General features: G+C 37.9%; 1 protein-coding gene across 1 annotated transcript in view; it reads right to left on the bottom strand.

The window, feature by feature from the left end:
• Positions 1-19084, bottom strand: part of PDSS2 (prenyl (decaprenyl) diphosphate synthase, subunit 2) — a 268981-nt gene that overhangs the window by 36691 nt on the left and 213206 nt on the right. The window contains exons 5-6 of the mRNA XM_010856657.1: positions 11644-11817; positions 10140-10271 (exon numbers count right to left, since the gene is read on the bottom strand). Coding sequence (XP_010854959.1) covers positions 10140-10271; positions 11644-11817 — 306 coding nt within the window. The remainder of the gene's footprint in view (positions 1-10139; positions 10272-11643; positions 11818-19084) is intronic.

Here is a 19084-nt window from a genome sequence, read left to right as displayed (position 1 = left end):
CTCCTTTGCTTTTTCGATGATTCAGTGGATGTTGGCAATTTGGTCTCTGGTTCCTCTGCCTTTTCTAAAACCAGCTTGAATATCTGGAATTTCACGGTTCACATATTGCTGAAGCCTGGCTTGGAGAATTTTGAGCATTACTAGTGTGTGAGATGAGTGCAATTGTATGGTAATTTGAGCATTCTTTGGCATTGCCTTTCTTTGGGATTGGAATGAAAACTGACCTTTTCCAGTCCTGTGGCCACTGCTGAGTTTTCCAAATTTGCTGGCATATTGAGTGCAGCACTTTCACAGCATCGTCTTTCAGGATTTGAAATAGCTCAACTGGAATTCCATCACCTCCACTAGCTATGTTTGTAGTGATGCTTTCTAAGGCCCACTTGACTTCACATTCCAGGATGTCTGGCTCTAGGTGAGTGATCACACCATCATGATTATCTTGGTCGTGAAGATCTTTTTTGTCCAGTTCTTCTGTGTATTCTTGCCACCTCTTCTTAATATCTTCTGCTTCTGTTAGGTCCATACCATTTCTGTCCTTTATGGAGCCCATCTTTGCATGGGCTCTCCAGTTATGGAGCTGGAAAGGTGTCAGAATATAAAGGAACAGGGCAGCCCTTCTCTTTGCTATCTTGATCATTCTTATCTAATATTAATAATAAGAAAGCACAGAAGGCATCTGCAAGGAAGTGAACATCCTTCAGAACTGGACTGCGTAGGTACCTGATTTTACCACCTCTCTCCAGGGAAAGCTGTTTTTTGGAGGCAAATGTGCATGTCCATGGAATTAGCTTTCTTGTATTCTCTTCCTTCCCCTTCAGTGTAAGAGGAAGAGACGCATAGATGAGGAAGGCTACGGTACCCCATTAGGGCTTCCCAGGTGGTGCTCGTTAAAGAACCTGCTTGCCAATGCAGATAGACATAACAGACGCAGGTTGACATGACAGACACAGGTTCCAGTCCTGGGTTGGGAAGATCCCCTGGAGGAGGAAATAGCAACCCACTCCAGTATTCTTGCCTGGAGAATCCCATGGACAGAGAATTGTGATAAGCTACAGTCTGCAGGGTTGCAAAGGGTCAGACCCGACTGAAGTGAGGTAACACATGGTACCCCATTAAAAAAGAGCAGAGACTTTTATTACCTACACGATAGACCCCTCTCTGTTCAGAAGTCCTGTTATCGCTTTTAAGCCCTTTTTCTTACCATGCTTCTCTTGGAATCCAGAAGAGATGTGAAATATAAAATGACAGTTTGACTAAGAAAAAAAAAAATCTACCTGGATCTCACAAAGGCCATGAGCAAGGAAATGAGGCTGACAGAACTGAGTTGCTTCCTCCAGTAGCTATGTCCCAAGGTGATGGCCAGGTCCCAAGGTGATGGTCACCAACCCTGATGGTATACTCCAAGCTCACCGTGTCAAAACCCAAACTTGTCCAATGTCCCCACTTAACTTCCCTATTTTTATTAATAGCACAATTCTTCCTGTTATCCAAGTTCTATATCCTGGTTTTGGCCTCTGAACACCCCTCACTAGTATACATCTGCCAGCTTCTTCCTGTCATATCAGTTTTCAGGTCCAATACATTTCCTCTCTAAAGTGAATTTTATAACTAACCTCCTTACTTTTCCATTTTCATTGCCAACACTCTGATTAGGACCTTCCCCCCGCACTTATCAACAGATTCCCCACAACTCTGACTGCAGTATCTATAGCATCTTCTTGCTCTTCTGCTTCTACATAATGTAGTTATATACACCTCTCTAAAACACATTTCAAACCCTGACATTACCTGGCTCAAAAACTTTCAGTTTCTGCTCCATGACTTCTGAATCAAGTTCATTTTCTACAAACATCCCAAAGTCTTATTTTTTCAGTTGGGGCAAAGTTCACATCATGAAAAATTCACCATTTTACTCAATGACATTTAGGACATTCACAATGTTGTGCAACCATTACCACTATCCAGTTCCAGAACATTTTTGTCATGGTGGAATACGTATCAATACTTCATTCCTTTTAATGGCCAGATAATAATCCACTGCATGGATACATTATCCATTCATCATTTGATGGGCACTGAGTCACTTCCATTTTTTGGCTATTGCTATACATGTTTTTGTTTGAACCAAAGTCTTTAAGCATAGTCATTATGTACTATTTTGGCAATTCTTCATCTTCTCTATACTGCCCTATGTTTTTTGTCTTCCATCCAAATTATAATTTTTTTCCCATTGAATACATGGCACACTTGCCCATCTGCAGCTGTTCTTCTTCATGGCTTCTGTTGTGTAGGAAGCCCTCACTCCCATCTTCATTGTTAAGCTTTTCTTCAAGGACAATCTCAGATATCACTTACTTTACAAACCCTTTCTTGACATTTTCATCCAGATTCAAACTCTCTTTCCTCTGAGCTGCCCAAATGGCATCAACTACAGTATTCCTTACATTTGTGTTTCTCTTAACAAGGCCACAGACAACCTTCAGACAACTAACTGCTGTTATCTCCTATATTCAAGCACTTTGTTTCCTTAAGTGCATCAGAAAACCTTAAGAAGTATTTTAATTTAGGAGATAGTTAGAGTCATTTCAAAGTGTTTGTGGTCCCCTTTCAAATGCCTATACTCTACATGGTAGAGAATGTTGTCAGTATTATTCCTTTTGAAACTACTAAAAAATAACATAAATAATTAGAAAAATATCATATGGCATTAATGAGGACTCTCTGAATGTGTACCTTCTCTTTTGTTTAAGAATATACATGTGTTACGTTTGTGCACACTAGCCTTTTCTAGCAATTTTTTTTGAATGTTTTATTTTTTGAATAAAAAGTACGATAGCTAGGGACAAGTGAGTTATAGTTTAGTACCAGTCGTACGTATTCACTTAAGGTATTTTGTGGACGGCTATGACAGTGTCAGAATGTCACAAGCCTAAGTGACATTTCAGTACTTTCAGACATAGCCAAGAAAAAAATTATCATAATTCTTATTTCTTATTGTAATGGCAGCAGGAAACTAGAAGGATCATTAAAAATAAAGCATGCTGACCTGCAATAGCCCCTGGAGTCCCTGAGAGAGTCAGAGCTCTGTGGTTCTCTGAAAGATTCTAACTTTCTTTTATTAGGAATCAAAATGATAGCTGAGTAATGACTTCACTTCCCTAGGGTGAATCACCCATTCACTATCAGTATTTCTACCTGATCATTATTTTTCAGCAGCTACAAATTTAAATTTAAAATTTAGGTAGGGAGGGATCTGTAGAATTTAGTATGGAGACATTGCTCAACAAATATCTTTCAGCTGTTTCTGATCTGGTTTGGGGCTCTACACTGCCTCTTATAGAAGTGCATAGTGTGTGTACTGCGGGTGCAATGGAAGAGTGCCATCCAATCTTAAGACTTGGGGAGGAGGGGGAAGTTGGATAGAGTGATATGAAAAATTTCAGAGGTGCTCTGCTTCTTGGCTTTGCAGTGATGTTGAATGGGCACTAAGGGTATGTAATTCCCTCTTCTCTTCCTTGTCTAGTCATTAATTCTCACTCTCCCTAAGCAGGAAATTGAAGATAGATGGGACTCAAACCTACCTGAGCAGAGCAGGGAAATAATTTTATATGTGACAATAAGAAATCATAATTGTCTTTCATTACTGGGAGCAAGATGTTTCTATTTCTCAAAGGTGTCAAAGGTAGTACTTAGCTTCTAATACAGATAAATATTTTTTCTTACAACACATTTCCTGTTTAAGAGTTTTTTAAAAAAGAAATTTCTTGGATTTAAGAGTTGAAAGGGACCTTAGAAATGATCTAGTTCAATGCCATCATTTTACAAAAAAATAATAAAAAAGATGTTAAAGAAAGTGATTAAGGTAAACAGATGCTGCTGCTGCTAAGTTGCTTCAGTCGTGTCCGACTCTGTGCAACCCCATAGACAGCAGCCCACCAGGCTCCTCCGTCCCTGGGATTTTCCAGGCAAGAGTACTGGAATGGGTCGCCATTCGCTTCTCCGAAACAGATGCTAGCAAAGCCCAAACCAGAATCTAGGTCTCCCAAATCCTGGTCCTCTATGGGCCATTTCTGTTAATACCACCTTGTCTATTTCTATTTAACAAAACAAGCTGCCACCAGTTTTGTCCCCAGAAGACTACACCACACACACTTTTTGACAAATACAGCCCTGGGATTTCTTTGGAAGGAATGATGCTAAAGCTGAAACTCCAGGACTTTGGCCATGTCATGCGAAGAGTTGACTCATTGGAAAAGACTCTGATGCTGGGAGGGATTGGGGGCAGGAGAAGGGGACGATAGAGGGTGAGATGGCTGGATGGCATCACTGACTCGATGGACGTGAGTCTGAGTGAACTCCGGGAGTTGGTGATGGACAGGGAGGCCTGGCGTGCTGCGATTCATGGGGTCGCAAAGAGTCGGACACGAATGAGCGACTGAACTGAACTGAACTGAATGGATGACTGGGGATTCCCAGGTGGCAGTAGTGGTAAAGAACCCACCTGCCAATGCAGGAAACATAAGATAGTCTTTCTTTAGTGGTAAAGAATCCACCTGCCAATGCAGGAGACATAAGATACACAGGTTTGATCCCTGGGTCTGGAAGACCCCTTGAAGGAGGGCATGGCAACCCACCCCAGTATTCTTGCTTGGAGAATCCCATAGACAGAGGGGTCTGGAGGGCTACAGTCCATAGGGTGGTCCACAAAGAGTTGGACACGACTGAAGCGACTTAGCAAGAACGCACAATTGGATGACTACTCCAAGTGAGTCATTATGCAAGTATCATTGGTAATTCAAAAGTAAATTCACTATTATCCTTAAGAATCTTACAATAAAATTCAAAACCTGGGGGAAGAAAGTATCATAAAAATGCAGAGGAGAAAAATATCACAGGAAGTTGGAAAGAGAGCACTAGAAGTAATTTCAGGATTAATAAGCAGCCTCCTTGAGATTGAGGATAGAATGTCCCTCTCAAGTGTTACCCAAATTGTGTTCCCTAACTCTGACTAGGGGATATGCACAGAACAAGATTATTATTGTAGACAGCTTTATATAAACATGAATATAATTTAGAAAATTAAAATAAACTCAAGTAAGGAGTTTTTTAACCTGAGGAATGTTGTTCCCTGCATGATAGAAACTAACTTCTTACATTTCTTATTTGCTTCAGATGAATTCATTTTTTTTTCTTCTGTGACCCCGTTCATGACTCAGACATGCAGATATAAGAAGGGCCTAAAAGCCCTGAAGTGAGTAATAAACTGCTAGTTTTTCCTGAAGGATGAGGATTTAGAGATGATCACAGGAGACCTAGGTTGATGGACATAACCCTGTTTGCTCATGGGTTTCATCTCAGCAGAGTTTACTGACCGCTGGACAAGATCTAGTTAATTTACTAGAGTTAATGCCTAGATGGTGGTTTAGTTGCTAAGTTGTGTCTGACTCTTGCAACCTCATGGACTGCAGCCTGCCAGGCACCTCTGTCCATGGGATTCTCCAGGCGAGAATACTGGAGTGGGTTGCCATCTCCTTCTCCAGAGGATCTTCCTGACCCAGGAATCGAAGCCAGGTCTCCTGCATTGCAGGAAGATTCTTTACCAACTGAGCTATGAGGGAAGTTACCTGAATTCATGCCTAAGGCATAGGCTATTTGGAAAGGATATCCCTTTGAGCTGAAAATCAAGTTTAAGATAATGATTTGGGGATATTTCACCAGCTGTTTAGGAAATCCTGGACTCTCATATAGTCTATATTTACAACTTTGTAAGCTTGCAAAGACACTAAGAGTTAAATATGTCCCTTTTCTGTGAAGCTTCTTTAAAATTCTTACCTGTGTTACTCATATATATATTATATATGTATATATGTGAATAGCCAACTGAGACTTCATAGCTTTCATTTAACATATTTAGCTGGATCTTTTCAACCAAAGTATATAAATCTGCAATGTATTCTAATGTAACCCAATTAGAGCTACTAACGCCATCTGTATATATATATTTTTGGTTCAGCTGTCAAAAAGCACACAAATACAATCCTTGTAATACAATATTCAATAGTTGTATAATGTTTCTTTGTACTATACTTCATTTAACTTTTTTCTATTTTCAAGTGGATCAATTTTCATTTTCTTCCTTTTATAATTAGTATCTTACTATATATTTTAATATATAAATCTTGCCCACATCTATGATATTTTTCCTGGGATACATTATTAGAAGTGCAATTACTATAGCAAAGTATATAAAATCTTAAACTAAAGGTTTAAAAACAAAAACAAACATATGTATAGTAATTAAAGACTCAAATAGCGCAAGGCTTCTAACAAAATACCCTAGCACTCTTCAGATCTCGTCTGTCTCATTTTTCCTCTCTTTGGCTATTTCTTTTATCTTCAAGTACTGTTCTTTCTTGATTTTTAAGTTTTAGACATTATCTATTGATCCTATTATGATAACAGGAATAATTACATTTCTCATATGACCAAACATATTCCTTTCCCTTACCCTCTCCTCAGTGATTGTATTTTTTGGTTTAAATTAGTATTTGGTATTCACATTTTTATGCTATATAAATATTATTCTCTAAGCCATGTAAAGTATTATGATTATATTTCCTTTCTTATACATTGAAATTTTTTCACTATGGCTAAGAACTGCCTCATTTAATTTCACATGTTTAATGTGGCTGTTTATAGAAGTGGACCCCAAACTGATTGAAATTGTTACCAGTGACAGATGAGGTACATGGGTGCCTCCCCTTGATTCTGGGGGGGCCTGTGATTATTTTCAAAGGAGACCATGAAAATGAGAGGTGACACCAGAGGCTGGTCATAAAAGAAAATGCAGCCTCTGCCTTGTTTGCTGGAAGGAACGCTCTGTGTTTGGAGTTCTGAGTTGTCAAGTAAGTAGTCTGACTACTCTGAGGCTGCCATTTTGTGAGAAGCCAAGCTAAGTTGGGGGGTTGGGGGGGGCATGTATGAGTACTTGAGTTGGTAAGAAACCTTGTTTTCTTGACAGCCCAGCCCAAGTGCCAGATGTGACTAGAGCCTCCAAATGATTCCAGTTTCCAGCATCACTGAATCACCTCCAGCTTGTGAGTCTTCCCGCCTGAGGTCCCAGACATCATGGAGCAGAGATCCCCTCTGTGCACTGTCCCAATTCCATCCATGAACATAATAAAATGGTTATTATTATTATTATTATAATATTTTTTTGGCCAGGCCATGCAGCATGTGGGATCTTAGTTCCCTAACCAGAGATCAACCCCACACCCCTTGCATTGGAAGCTCAGAGTCTTAACCACTGGACCACCAGGGAAGCCCCCTAAAATGGTTATTTTTAAGCAGTTAAGTTTTGGGGTAATGTGTCAGGTAAAAGTAGTAACTAGTACACTTAGTTTCTATGTTCCTGTCATTAATAGTTCCTAAATTCTCAATATGGCCAAGCACATTAGGGGATCATCAGTTCCATGTTTTCCTTAGAGATATTTCTTCTGGAGATCTCTGTCCTCTTGTTCCAATGTGGCTTGGATGCAGAGCCATCAGCGAGGACTTGCTTGGAGGAGAGATAGTATAGCATGCTGCTGTATTTAAGGATATGGGTCCTGTAGTCGGCTGCCCGAGTTTGCACACTGGCTCCGTCACTTGCCAGCGCTGTGTGACTGCGCTCAAGTTAATCTCTCTTTGCCTCAGGTTTCTCATTAGAACGGTAGGTGGCACACAGCAAGTGCTCTTATCGTTGGCATTCTTCTTTCTTGTGGTTTATTACTGTTCCTTTCAGTGCCCTGGGAATACCTATCACTTCACACCTATGGCTGATGCCCTAGTTCCTAAACTCCATGCCTTTTTCTTTTTTGGTTACTCCCTTGATACAATATACAACTGGTTCCCTAAAAAAAAAAAAATGCTTAGGAGGTTTTCTGAAATGCTGTTTTAAGTTGTCTTTATTTAATATCACATTTGCTAGTACGACTGGCATAAAATTCTAAGTTGGAAATAATTTCTCTTTGAATGTTGAAGTTATTACTTCACTGCCTTGAAGCTTTCAGTGTCACCACTAAGACAATTCTAACTCTTGATCCCTTGTACATTGGTATTTCTTTTTCTTTCTGGAAGTATTAGGATCTCTTCTTTATCCCCACTGTTTCACAATTTGATAATGATAGTACTTGGTGTCGGTCTTTTAAAATTCATAATTTAGAGTACCATTTCAATTTGGAGACACCTTCAGGTCCCTCAATTCTTAGAATTTTTCTTTTCTTTAATCCTTTGTTAATTTTTTCATCTTCATTTTCAGTTTTCTCTTTCTGGGACTCATCATAGATGTAAGATCTTTCAATTGGTCCTCTAATTTTCTTACCTTTTCTATTTTCCTATTGTCTTTTTAGTCAGTTTTCTGGGGATTTTCTTATTTATTTATTCTACTCTTCTGATTTTTTTTTTTAAATCTACTTTCATATTTTTATACTTTATAATTCTGATTTCTTATTTTTGAATTGTCCCATTTTACATATCACCTGTTCCTTTTATTTTAAATGATTTTATTTATTTCTTTATTTTTGGCTGTGCTGGGTCTTCATTGCTGTGAAGGCGTTTCTCTAGTTGCAGCAAGCGGGGGCTACTCTCAGGTTGCCACACGTGGGTTTCTCATTGCAGTGGCTTCTCTTGCCGTGGAGCACAGGCTCTAGAGCACACGGGCTTCAGCAGTTGTGGCGTGCGGGCTCAGCAACTGCAGTTCCCAGGCTCCGGAGCACAGGCTCATAGTTGTGGCCCCTGGGCTTAGTTGCTCTGTGGCATGTGGGATCTTCCTGGATCAGGGTTTGAACTTGTGTCTCCTGCACTGGCAGCCAGATTCTTTACCACTGAGCCACCAGGGAAGCCCACCATATCACTTGTTCTTATTTCATGGATTTATTATCTTATCTCACTGAATATATTGATTACAGTAGATTTGAATTTTTGTTTTTTCCTTGCACTGTCTCTGTTTCCTTTTTTTTTTTTAATCAGTTAGCTTTTGACTCATTCTTTCACGGCAGAGGCTGCTCTGAAATGCCCAAGGGTCCTTTATTAGCTATTCTACTTCAGTTGGATAGTTCTGTGCCCTTGGACACTCCGAGGCTTGTCAACTGTTGGACCTCACTGTAAAGCAGCTGGTTAGGGACACAGCATGTTTACTGAGGGAGCCCCAAATGTCCACATCTGCAGGGCTTTTCCTCTGAGTTTGACAGTTTCTCCAGAAAGGAATCCTCTCGTTTTCTACCTGGTGAATATGAGGAATTTTAAGCTGGCTGTTGGCATTTTGAGATCTGTTACAGAGGAGAGGTGGGAGAGGGAAAATCTTATTTTTCCAAAAGCAGGTATCTCTGCTCTCTCTGCTTTACGTATGTTATCTACGTCCACCTCAACTGGGCCTGGTTCCCCAGGCTGTGTCTCAGATTAACCCAATCAATTAGAACCACCAAGTTAAAATAAATTCCATGAAGCTCTGGATAAAAGGCCAAGAACTTTTAAAACCAGAGTTTCTGGATTAAAAAAAATCCAAAAAAGTTTCCTCTCATCTTCCATACCGTCTCTCTCACACAAAAGTAGAAAATTTACCCAATTCAAGTTCCTTAACTCCTCCTACTTAACTACACTTTTTTTTTTCTTTCTTTCTTCTTTGATAATGCCTCAGAACTTGAGTATTCAGGGTCCAAGATTGTTTTAAAATAACCCAATGAGCTGACAGACGGAGCTCCTGGAATTCTGCAGCTTGTGCTAGAGTCTACAGATGGGAAATTGCTGTCAGTTAAAGGGTGGTGCTATTACCATAGCCCAATTTTTGAAAGCCTTTAGGAAAAAAAATCATCCTGAGTTAATTAGCATTCACCACAGGCACTAGTTTTGTATTACACTATTCTATAAACTCAAATAACAAGAAAATACAGTATTGTAGTCTCTAACTTTTAACTAACATTTAACTCTCAAAAATTGTATATTATAAAGTAAGAATTTTACCTGTTACATGAATAAGCTCTTATATGACTGATCTATATGCTCTATATGACTATTGCTCTTAGATCGTCATAAAATATGAGTTATGTTTTAAAATTAACTAAATACTATTGGTATCTAAAATAAAAGCAATTTCATTTTACCTCTCTGATCTGCTTTATCCACAAATCTCTTCCAAGAAACTCCTGGTGTAAGACTACAGGAGCTGAGTTTAGATTAAAAGTCAAGGAGTCACCGGTCTTTTCTTTAATAAAAGGCAGGAGATCAGAATTTATCTAGAAAGAGTAGTCAAAGAGTTAAATCAGTAAATGCATATACTTTGGCATGTTTCAATCATATTCAGAAAGCACCAATTATAGTGTGAAAAATAAAGCTTAAGGAACAGTTTTTAAATGTACCGTAATAAGCAAAAGAACAGCTCATATGATTAACAATAATCTTAAAAAAATTTTTTTAAATAGTTTTTCCCTAAAATATCCCTTTTTTATTTAAGTTTATTTTCCTTTTTAAGTTTAAGCTAAGTATTTAGAAATTATATTAATATATTAATAAACTAATCAATGATTTAATAAAGTACATAAAAACTCATCTGGAAATATTACATATTTCCCCCTTCTTATGAGCTGTTTAAGCAGCATCTAAGAAATACATACTAAATGGAATTTAAAATAACATATACATAGATATAACAATGGAGAAGGTGATGGCACCCCACTCCAGTACTCTTGTCTGGAAGATCCCATGGCCGGAGGAGCCTGGTAGGCTGCAGTCCATGGGGTTGCGAAGAGTCAGACATGACTGAGCGACTTCATTTTCATTTTTCACTTTCCTGCACTGGAGAAGGAAATGGCAACCCACTCCAGTGTTCTTGCCTGGAGAATCCCAGGGACGGGGGAGCCTAGTGGGCTGCAGTCTATGGGGTCGCACAGAGTTGGACACGACTGAAGCGACTTAGCAGCAGCAACAGACATAACAATATAACAGCTAATCTCAAGACTTTTTTTTTAATTTAATTTTTTAACTTTACAATATTGTATTGGTTTTGCCATATATCAACATGAATCCACCACAGGTATACACGACTTTTTTTAAAATTTATTTTTAATTGGAGGATAACTGCTTTACAGTGTGTGGTTTCTGCTGCACAATGTGCATCGGGCACAAATACACATATATCTCCTCTCTCTTCAACCTCCCTCCTTTAAGACATTTTATATTTCAGTTATTGGAATTAAAGCTTTCAATTTTACTCCATATATTTCTAAATTTCATTAACTTTCCACAATATGTTTTACATAGGAACTATACGGAAACTGTAACAAAAACGCAAATATTCTTGCATTTTGTTACTAGCAACATTACATGTTATTTAATAATTTGCAATAATTCTTTCAAAAACCTTTCAGGTGGTAAGAAAAGACAAACATCACAAATATGGCTTAAGTAAGCTCTAGCTTTCTATCAAAATTATGCAGTGCTCACTAATCATACTGTTTATATTACATAATAATCACCATGAACAATAGATTTTATGTACTCAGTAAACAGTTTCTGATATATAAAAGCAGTTTATTAAATGGTAAAAGGCTTCTTGTGTATCATTTTAGCTATTTAAATACTGAAAAAACAGAAATGGTGTGCAAATACCTTATGACTCATAGCCATGTGCTTCCCATACTGAAATGCCATATCCTGAACCTCAGCATCATGCTTTGCTAATTCCATTGCAGCTTGGCAGCTCTTTGCTAGTAAGGCACCATGGGAGAGAAAAGTCTGCTCCTTCCAAGTCGATATTCCAATATCATCTGTGATACGATTTTCCTAAAAAAATGCAACAAAAGCCAAGATTAAAAAGATTTTAGGAGTAATTTAATTGTTTCGGTTTTTGAAGAGCAAGTGTTAAGAAATGAACTATTGGGATGTCCCTAGTGATCCAGTGGCTAGGACTCTGTGCTCCCAATGCAGGGGACCGAGGTTTGATCACTGGTCAGGGAAATAGATCCCACGTGCCCCAACCCAGGGTTTGCATGTTGCAACTAAGGATACTATGAGTCGCAACTAAGACCTGGCACACTCAAATAATTTCTTTTTTTAAAAAAGAAACGAACTATTTAAAACACTCAGGTTATCACAACAAGACAGAACTGAAGGATGTTGACACTCACCTCCACCTGAAGGGAACTAAGGAGGTGGGAACTGTTTTTTAGGGTAATTGAAAAAAATGAAAGAAATGTTGAAGCAAATTTTATGTTGAACTAAGGAATTTCTATTAAAATATACTTTAGGGGAACTCCCTGGCAGTCCAGTGGTTAGGGCTCTGCGCTTCCAGTGTTGGGGACTCAGGACAGATCCCTGGTCAGAAAACTATGGTTCCACAAGCCACATGGCAAAAACAGACAAAACAAATTTTAAAAATGATATAAAAAGTATGTATTTGTAGATCTCTATCTATATTTCTCTCTATATATACTTACAGGATAAGGCAAAAATATTAATAGAAACTTAAACCTTCAAACTAACTCTTCTATATTTGTATCAGTTCTTAATTAAGTGCTAGTATTCCAAGATACAGGAATCCTATTTAACTTGTGTTAAAATGTCAAGGGCATAATGAAGGAACTGCATCCTCTTATAACCAGGTAGACAGAAAAATCAGAGGAGGTAACCCATTATTATAACGGAGTATGATTAAATCACACTATTCAACAAAGTTTATTCCCATAAGAAGAAAAAAGGTATAAGGGAAGATATAATTGTAGTTTATTTAATTTCATCTTTTTACATTACAAAAATTACAGTAGTGTCTTTAAGTAAGCATACACAAACCTACTGACTCTAGACCAGTGATGTCAAATAAAAATATAATGTATATACCTCATATGCAATTAAAAATTTGCTAGTAGCTACATTAAAAAAGAGAAAAGAAATACAGGTGGCATTAATCTTAATGACATTTTATCTCCTTATATATCTAAAATATTACTAAAACATAGAATCAATATTAATAATCATATACAATCATACATAATCATAATTACTATTAAAATATTTTATATTCTTTTTTATACTAAGTCTTTTATACTAAGTGTGTATTTTCCACTTATAGCATATCACCAGTGACATTACGAGTACTCAACAGGTACAAGGAGTTGGTGGCTATCCTAGTGGACAGCTCTACTTTAGGCAGCGAGCTCCCTGAGAAGAATGATGAAGCCATATGTAGAACAAAGCTCATTTCACAGTGTTTCTTTGAAACCTCAAACTAACTAGAAAGCACCCATTAATCCAGAAAGATGAATGAACCTAAACACTTTACTTCCTGCTGCCCATACCGCAATCCTTCTTCTTCCACCATTATGTGGTGACAAAATAAAAAACAGTAAGAACACTTAAACAGAGAGGTCACTGAAAAATGACCTCAGATTTAGCCCCACCTCTTTTCACCACGCTGAAGGGAATCTTCAACCATCGGTCAGATCAAATTCTCAATTTTATATGCTTTTAAACAAAAAGAGAGTTCCACTTATAGCAACAGTTACAAATATGCAACCTACTATTGTGTAATAATCAAAAAAGCCACACAGGGAGAAACAGTGCATAGACTGCTTCATAAAACATTACAGACAAATAACAGCATTTAATTTTAGAAATTTGAGAATGGATTTTAAAATGTACAAAGTTAATATATCATATTAATAGCCTAGATAAAAACCATATTATCTCTCCAGATATACTAAAGATGAATTCTACAAAATTCTATTCTTCATGGGAAAAAAAAGCACTTACTAAAATATGTATTTTTTTAAATGTATATACTGCAATCCTATTTCAAATACATAAATGAAGTTAGTGTGTAGAAAATTTAAATGAAACAGTACAGTAAAAATAGCAGAGAACCAAAAAAATCTAAAAAGGCAGCATACCTAAAGCATGAGAATTCATTAAAGCTTCATCTTTGGGTTTTGATTGACACTTGACGGTTGCAAATTTTGAAACAAACTTTGATATCACAATGACTATTCTGAAGAGATTTCAGCACCAGTACTAAGATTTGTACGTTCAGTTGGTTTGCAATTGACTTATTAGCCATTTACACAGTGTATAGTACAGATTTGTCACAGGACAGATCACAGTGTTAAAGGAAAGAAGAACCTTCCTGTAATGAGAAAGGATCCCCTAAATTGCACACAGCTTATGACATCCAAGATACAAGAGCATAAAAACCATCATAATATTGTGATTCCAAGAAAGACAGTTTTGGTCAGGAAGATAACCTAAGACCCTATTTCCCATTTTAATTTCTAAAATCTCTTACAATGACAAAACTGTCACGTAGGACAGAAAGTATACAGTGCTGGGAAATATAATGTGACTCAGCACTGGTTCTTTTTGTCATTTAACACAGACATCACGTTAATATTAGACCAAAGCACAAAATGTTTAGTGCATAAACCAGTTTCTCTTTTAAGACCTGGCATTTTTATCACAGTCTTTTATCTTACTTTGGACCACTTGTACCCAGTACTCTATCCTACTATAGACTGTTTAACTTAGTCAACAGAAACAAAAGTAATTTCTGGTGAGATTTATGGGGGACATAAACATTTATATCATTAAAGTGTCTGCATAACCAAAAGTACAATAATAAAAATGAAAATGCCTCCTGTTCCTTTTAGAAAAATAGTACTTCATAAGCTTGCTGCATTTTTATTGCCTTTACTATTGCATGACATTGAATAGTGGATAGAAAAAAAGAACTATATAGTTGAATTATGATAGCTTAATCCATCACAAATTAATCTAAAAATGAAGCTTTTAGGGGTTTCCCTGGTGGTCCAATGGCTAAGACTCTGTGTTCCCAAGGCAGGGGACCCTGGTCTGATTCCTGGTCAGGAAACTCGATCCCAAATGTCGCCTAAGAATTTGCACACTGCAACTAAAGATCCCAAGTGCTGCAACTAAGACCCGGGACAGCCAAATAAATAAATAAATGAAGTTTCTACAGAAACAGGAACTATTTTTTGAAAGATTTATTTATTTACTTAATTTTTTCAGGCTGTGGTGGGTCTTCGTTATTGCACAAGGGTTTTCTCTAGTTGCAGGGAGCAGAGGCTACCTTTCATTGCCATGGGCAGGCTTCTCATTGTGGTGGCTTCTCCATTCTTGTGGAGCAAAGGCTCTAGGGCATATGAGCTTCAGTAGTTGCAGCGAGTGGGCTCCAGAGCACAAGCTCAGTACTAGTGGCTCATGGGCTTAGTTGCTCCACTGCATATGGGATCTTCCTGGACCAGGGACTGAACCAGGTTCCCTCACCTTGCAAGGTGGATTCTTAACCACTGGACCACCAGGGAAGCCCAGGAACTATTTTAATAAGGGGGGAAAAATGCCCTCATTCCAGATGTGTATTTCTTTAATATGACAAGTGTGTGTGTGTGCATGCACATGAACACACATGATCACCCAAAAGTTAGCAAACACTTTATGGGGAAACATATGATCCTTTCTTCCTAAAATAAGGAACAGGACAGAGGTGAATACAATATCATGGCTATTTAACAAAGTAATAGAAGTGGTGAAAAAAGGATAGGTGTATAAAAATTAGAAATGAAGGGTTTATCACTATTTGAAGATAATATAACTGCATATTGGGGAAAACCAAGAGACCCAACTGAAAAACTACTAAAGCAAAAAGATAATTCAGTAAGGTAGCAGATATTACATCATAAAACCTCAGTAACTTTTTAAAAATGTGCACCTTTAGACAGACAAACAATGAAACAAAATAGGAAGTCCAGGAATCAAACTACACACAGGAATTTAATATATTTTAGGGAAAAGTTGGACTTTTTAGTAAATGGCGCTGGAATAACTGAACAACCTTCTGGGAAAAACAACACTGATCTGCATTTCACACAATTTATCAGGATAAACTCCACATAGTAAAAATAAAAACAAAAGAACCACAGACAATAACTGAAGACAAAAGACAATAAGGAAAAGTACTGGATTTGCCAAAAAAGGTCATTTGGGTTTTCCCATATGAAATTAAAAGACGCTTACTCCTTGGAAGGAAAGTTATGACCAACCTAGATAGCATGTTCAAAAGCAGAGACATTACTTTGCCAACAAAGGTTCGTCTAGTCAAGGCTATGGTTTTTCCTGTGGTCATGTATGGATGTAAGAGTTGGACTGTGAAGAAGGCTGAGCGCCAAAGAATTGATGCTTTTGAGCTGTGGTGTTGGAGAAGACTCTTGAGAGTCCCTTGGACTGCAAGGAGATCCAACCAGTCCATTCTGAAGGAGATCAGCCCTGGGATTTCTTTGGAAGGAATGATGCTAAAGCTGAAACTCCAGGACTTTGGCCACCTCATGTGAAGAGTTGACTCATTGGAAAAGACTCTGATGCTGGGAGGGATTGGGGGCAGGAGGAGAAGGGGACGACAGAGGATGAGATGGCTGGATGGCATCACTGACTCGATGGATGTGAGTTTCAGTAAACTCCGGGAGTTGGTGATGGACAGGGAGGCCTGGCGTGCTGCGATTCGTGGGGTCGCAAAGAGTTGGACACGACTGAGCGACTGATCTGATCTGATAACAGCTTAACAGGAAAACCCGAACAACTTTTTTGGCCAATCAAATATTTGCATTTCCTACCACAGATGAATGACAAATCTTCCTATGGTTGGCTAATCATGGTCCCCCACAAAGACAGCCACATCCTAATCCCTAGAGTCTGTGAATGTCACCTTACATGGTAAAGGGGACTTCGCAGTTCTGATTAAACTTAGGATCTTCAGTTCAGTTTGGTTCAGTTGCTCATTCATGTCTGGCTCTTTGCAACCTTATGGACTGCAGCATGCCAGGCTTCACTGTCCATCACCAACTCCCGGAGATGGAGGAATTATCCCATAACTGGATGAGCCTAATGCAGTCAAAAGAATCCTCATAAAAGGGAAGTAGCAAGGATAAAAAATGGAGGATGAAGCCACAAACCAAAAAAATGAAAGTGAAGACTAGAACGGGTAAGGAAAGGGATTCTCCCCTAGAGCCTCCAGAAGGAATGCAACCCTGACAACATCTTGATTTGGGGGCTTCTGATCAAAAACACCCACACTTTCCATCTCCTTAAGGCTTCACTCAGTGTTGGTGAGGCTGTAAAGAGACAGACCTATCAAATATGACTGGTAGGAGTGGAAACTGGATAGAAATTTTGTAATTTCTTTCACAATTACAAATGTATTTGCCCTGTGACCTGTCAGTCCTACTTCCAGGAATTAATCCTTCATATAAGCCCCCACACTTGTGAAATTAAATACATACAAGGTTAGGGTCTAATGTTCATCCAGCTGCCTGGGTGATCCTTTTAAAACATAAGCCAGACAGAAGCATACTGGCATTTGTGCTGAACAATCCAGGCCTGTTCCTCCTCAGGCCTCTGTGCCCAGTAAATAGAACACATCCAGTTCAAATATCACTTCTTTAAGAAGCATTTGCAAACACCCCCAACATATACTTTCCTCTTTAAACAAACATAACCTTATGCATATTTCAAAACAGTTCTTAATTCTCTATGAATTGTATGCCTGCTTATTTGCTTGTTTCCTTAAGGACTGGATATAGTGTTAGTCACCTTCACCATTTTTAATCATTTAGGCCATATTTAACTTTCAACAAATGCTTGTTAAATGAACAAAAATATGTTTATCTGTTACATTAAGTAATTTTGTGTTCTTTTAAACAATTTAAAAGTTAATGAGCAGATATGTCTATTCAATGGAATGCTACTGTGCAAAAAAAGAGAAGGAAGTGCTGACACCCACTACACCATGGATGAACCTCAAAAGCACGATGCTCAGTGAGAGAAGCCATCCATGAGACCACATACTGTATGATTTTATTCTTATGAAATGGAGGTTAGTGGTTGCCTGGTCCGGGGTGGGAACTGTAAATGGCCATAAGGGAGCTAATGAGGTGTGTGAGAAAATTTCTAAAATTGATTTATGGTGATGATTGTATTATTTGATAAAGTTACTAAAAATTACTAACTGTAATTTTGAAATGGGTTAAACTTTTTTCTTGGGCTCCAAAATCACTGCGGATGGTGACTGCAGCCATGAAATTTAAAGATGCTTGCTCCTTGGAAGAAAAGCTATGACAAACCTAGATAGCATATTAAAAAGCAGAGACATCACTCTGCTGACATATAGTCAAAATATGTCAAAGCTGTAGTATAGTCCGTATAGTCAAAGCTACAGTCAAAGCTACATCCAGCAGTCATGTATGGATGTGAGAGTTGGACCATAAAGAAGGTTGAGTGCAGAAGAATTGATGTTTTGAATTGTGGTGTTGGAGAAGACTCTTGAGAGCCCTCTGGACAGCAAGGAGATCAAATCAGTCCATCCTAAGAAATCAATCCTGAATATTCATTGGAAGGACTGATGCTGAAGCTGAAGCTCCAATACTTTGGTAACCAGCTGCAAAGAGACAACTCATTAGAAAAGACCCTCATGCTAGGAAAGATTGAAGGGAGGAGGAGAAGCAGAGGACAGAAGACCAACTGGTTGAATGGCATCACCAACTCAATGGACATGAGTTTGAGCAAACTCCAGGAGATGGTGAAGGACAGGGAAACCTGGTGTACTGTAGTCCACAGGGTCCTAAAGAGTTGAACACAACTAAGGGACTGAACAACAATTTTATGATATGTAAGATGTATCTCAATAAAGCTGCTAAAAAAGAAAAAAGGGTAATGAATATAAAATTTTACATTTCTTGGTCTCAAATGCTTAAATTATCATTTAAGAAATTAATTTTTTGTGGCTTGTATACCATCCTCATTTATTCATATAACATTTATTTAGTTTCTGAGTTAGATTCTTTGTAAAGTAATATAAATACGATTATATTTATTAATAAATAGCCTGTTCTCAAGAAACTCACAATCCAGGTATGGCATCTATATATCTATCTCTATGTGAATATTAATATAATAGATAAATTATCTGATAGAGTTCTATCTCAGAATAATTCTTGGAAGATTTCCAATAAAAGATTCAGTTTTATATTTTCCTTACTGTGATTGACATTTT

Source organism: Bison bison, unplaced genomic scaffold, assembly GCF_000754665.1.
Source record: "Bison bison bison isolate TAMUID 2011002044 unplaced genomic scaffold, Bison_UMD1.0 scf7180017864373, whole genome shotgun sequence".
NCBI classification, from domain to species: domain Eukaryota; kingdom Metazoa; phylum Chordata; class Mammalia; order Artiodactyla; family Bovidae; genus Bison; species Bison bison.
The sequence above is the reverse complement of the archived record's forward strand: the minus strand, read 5'-3'. Positions and strand labels throughout refer to the sequence as shown.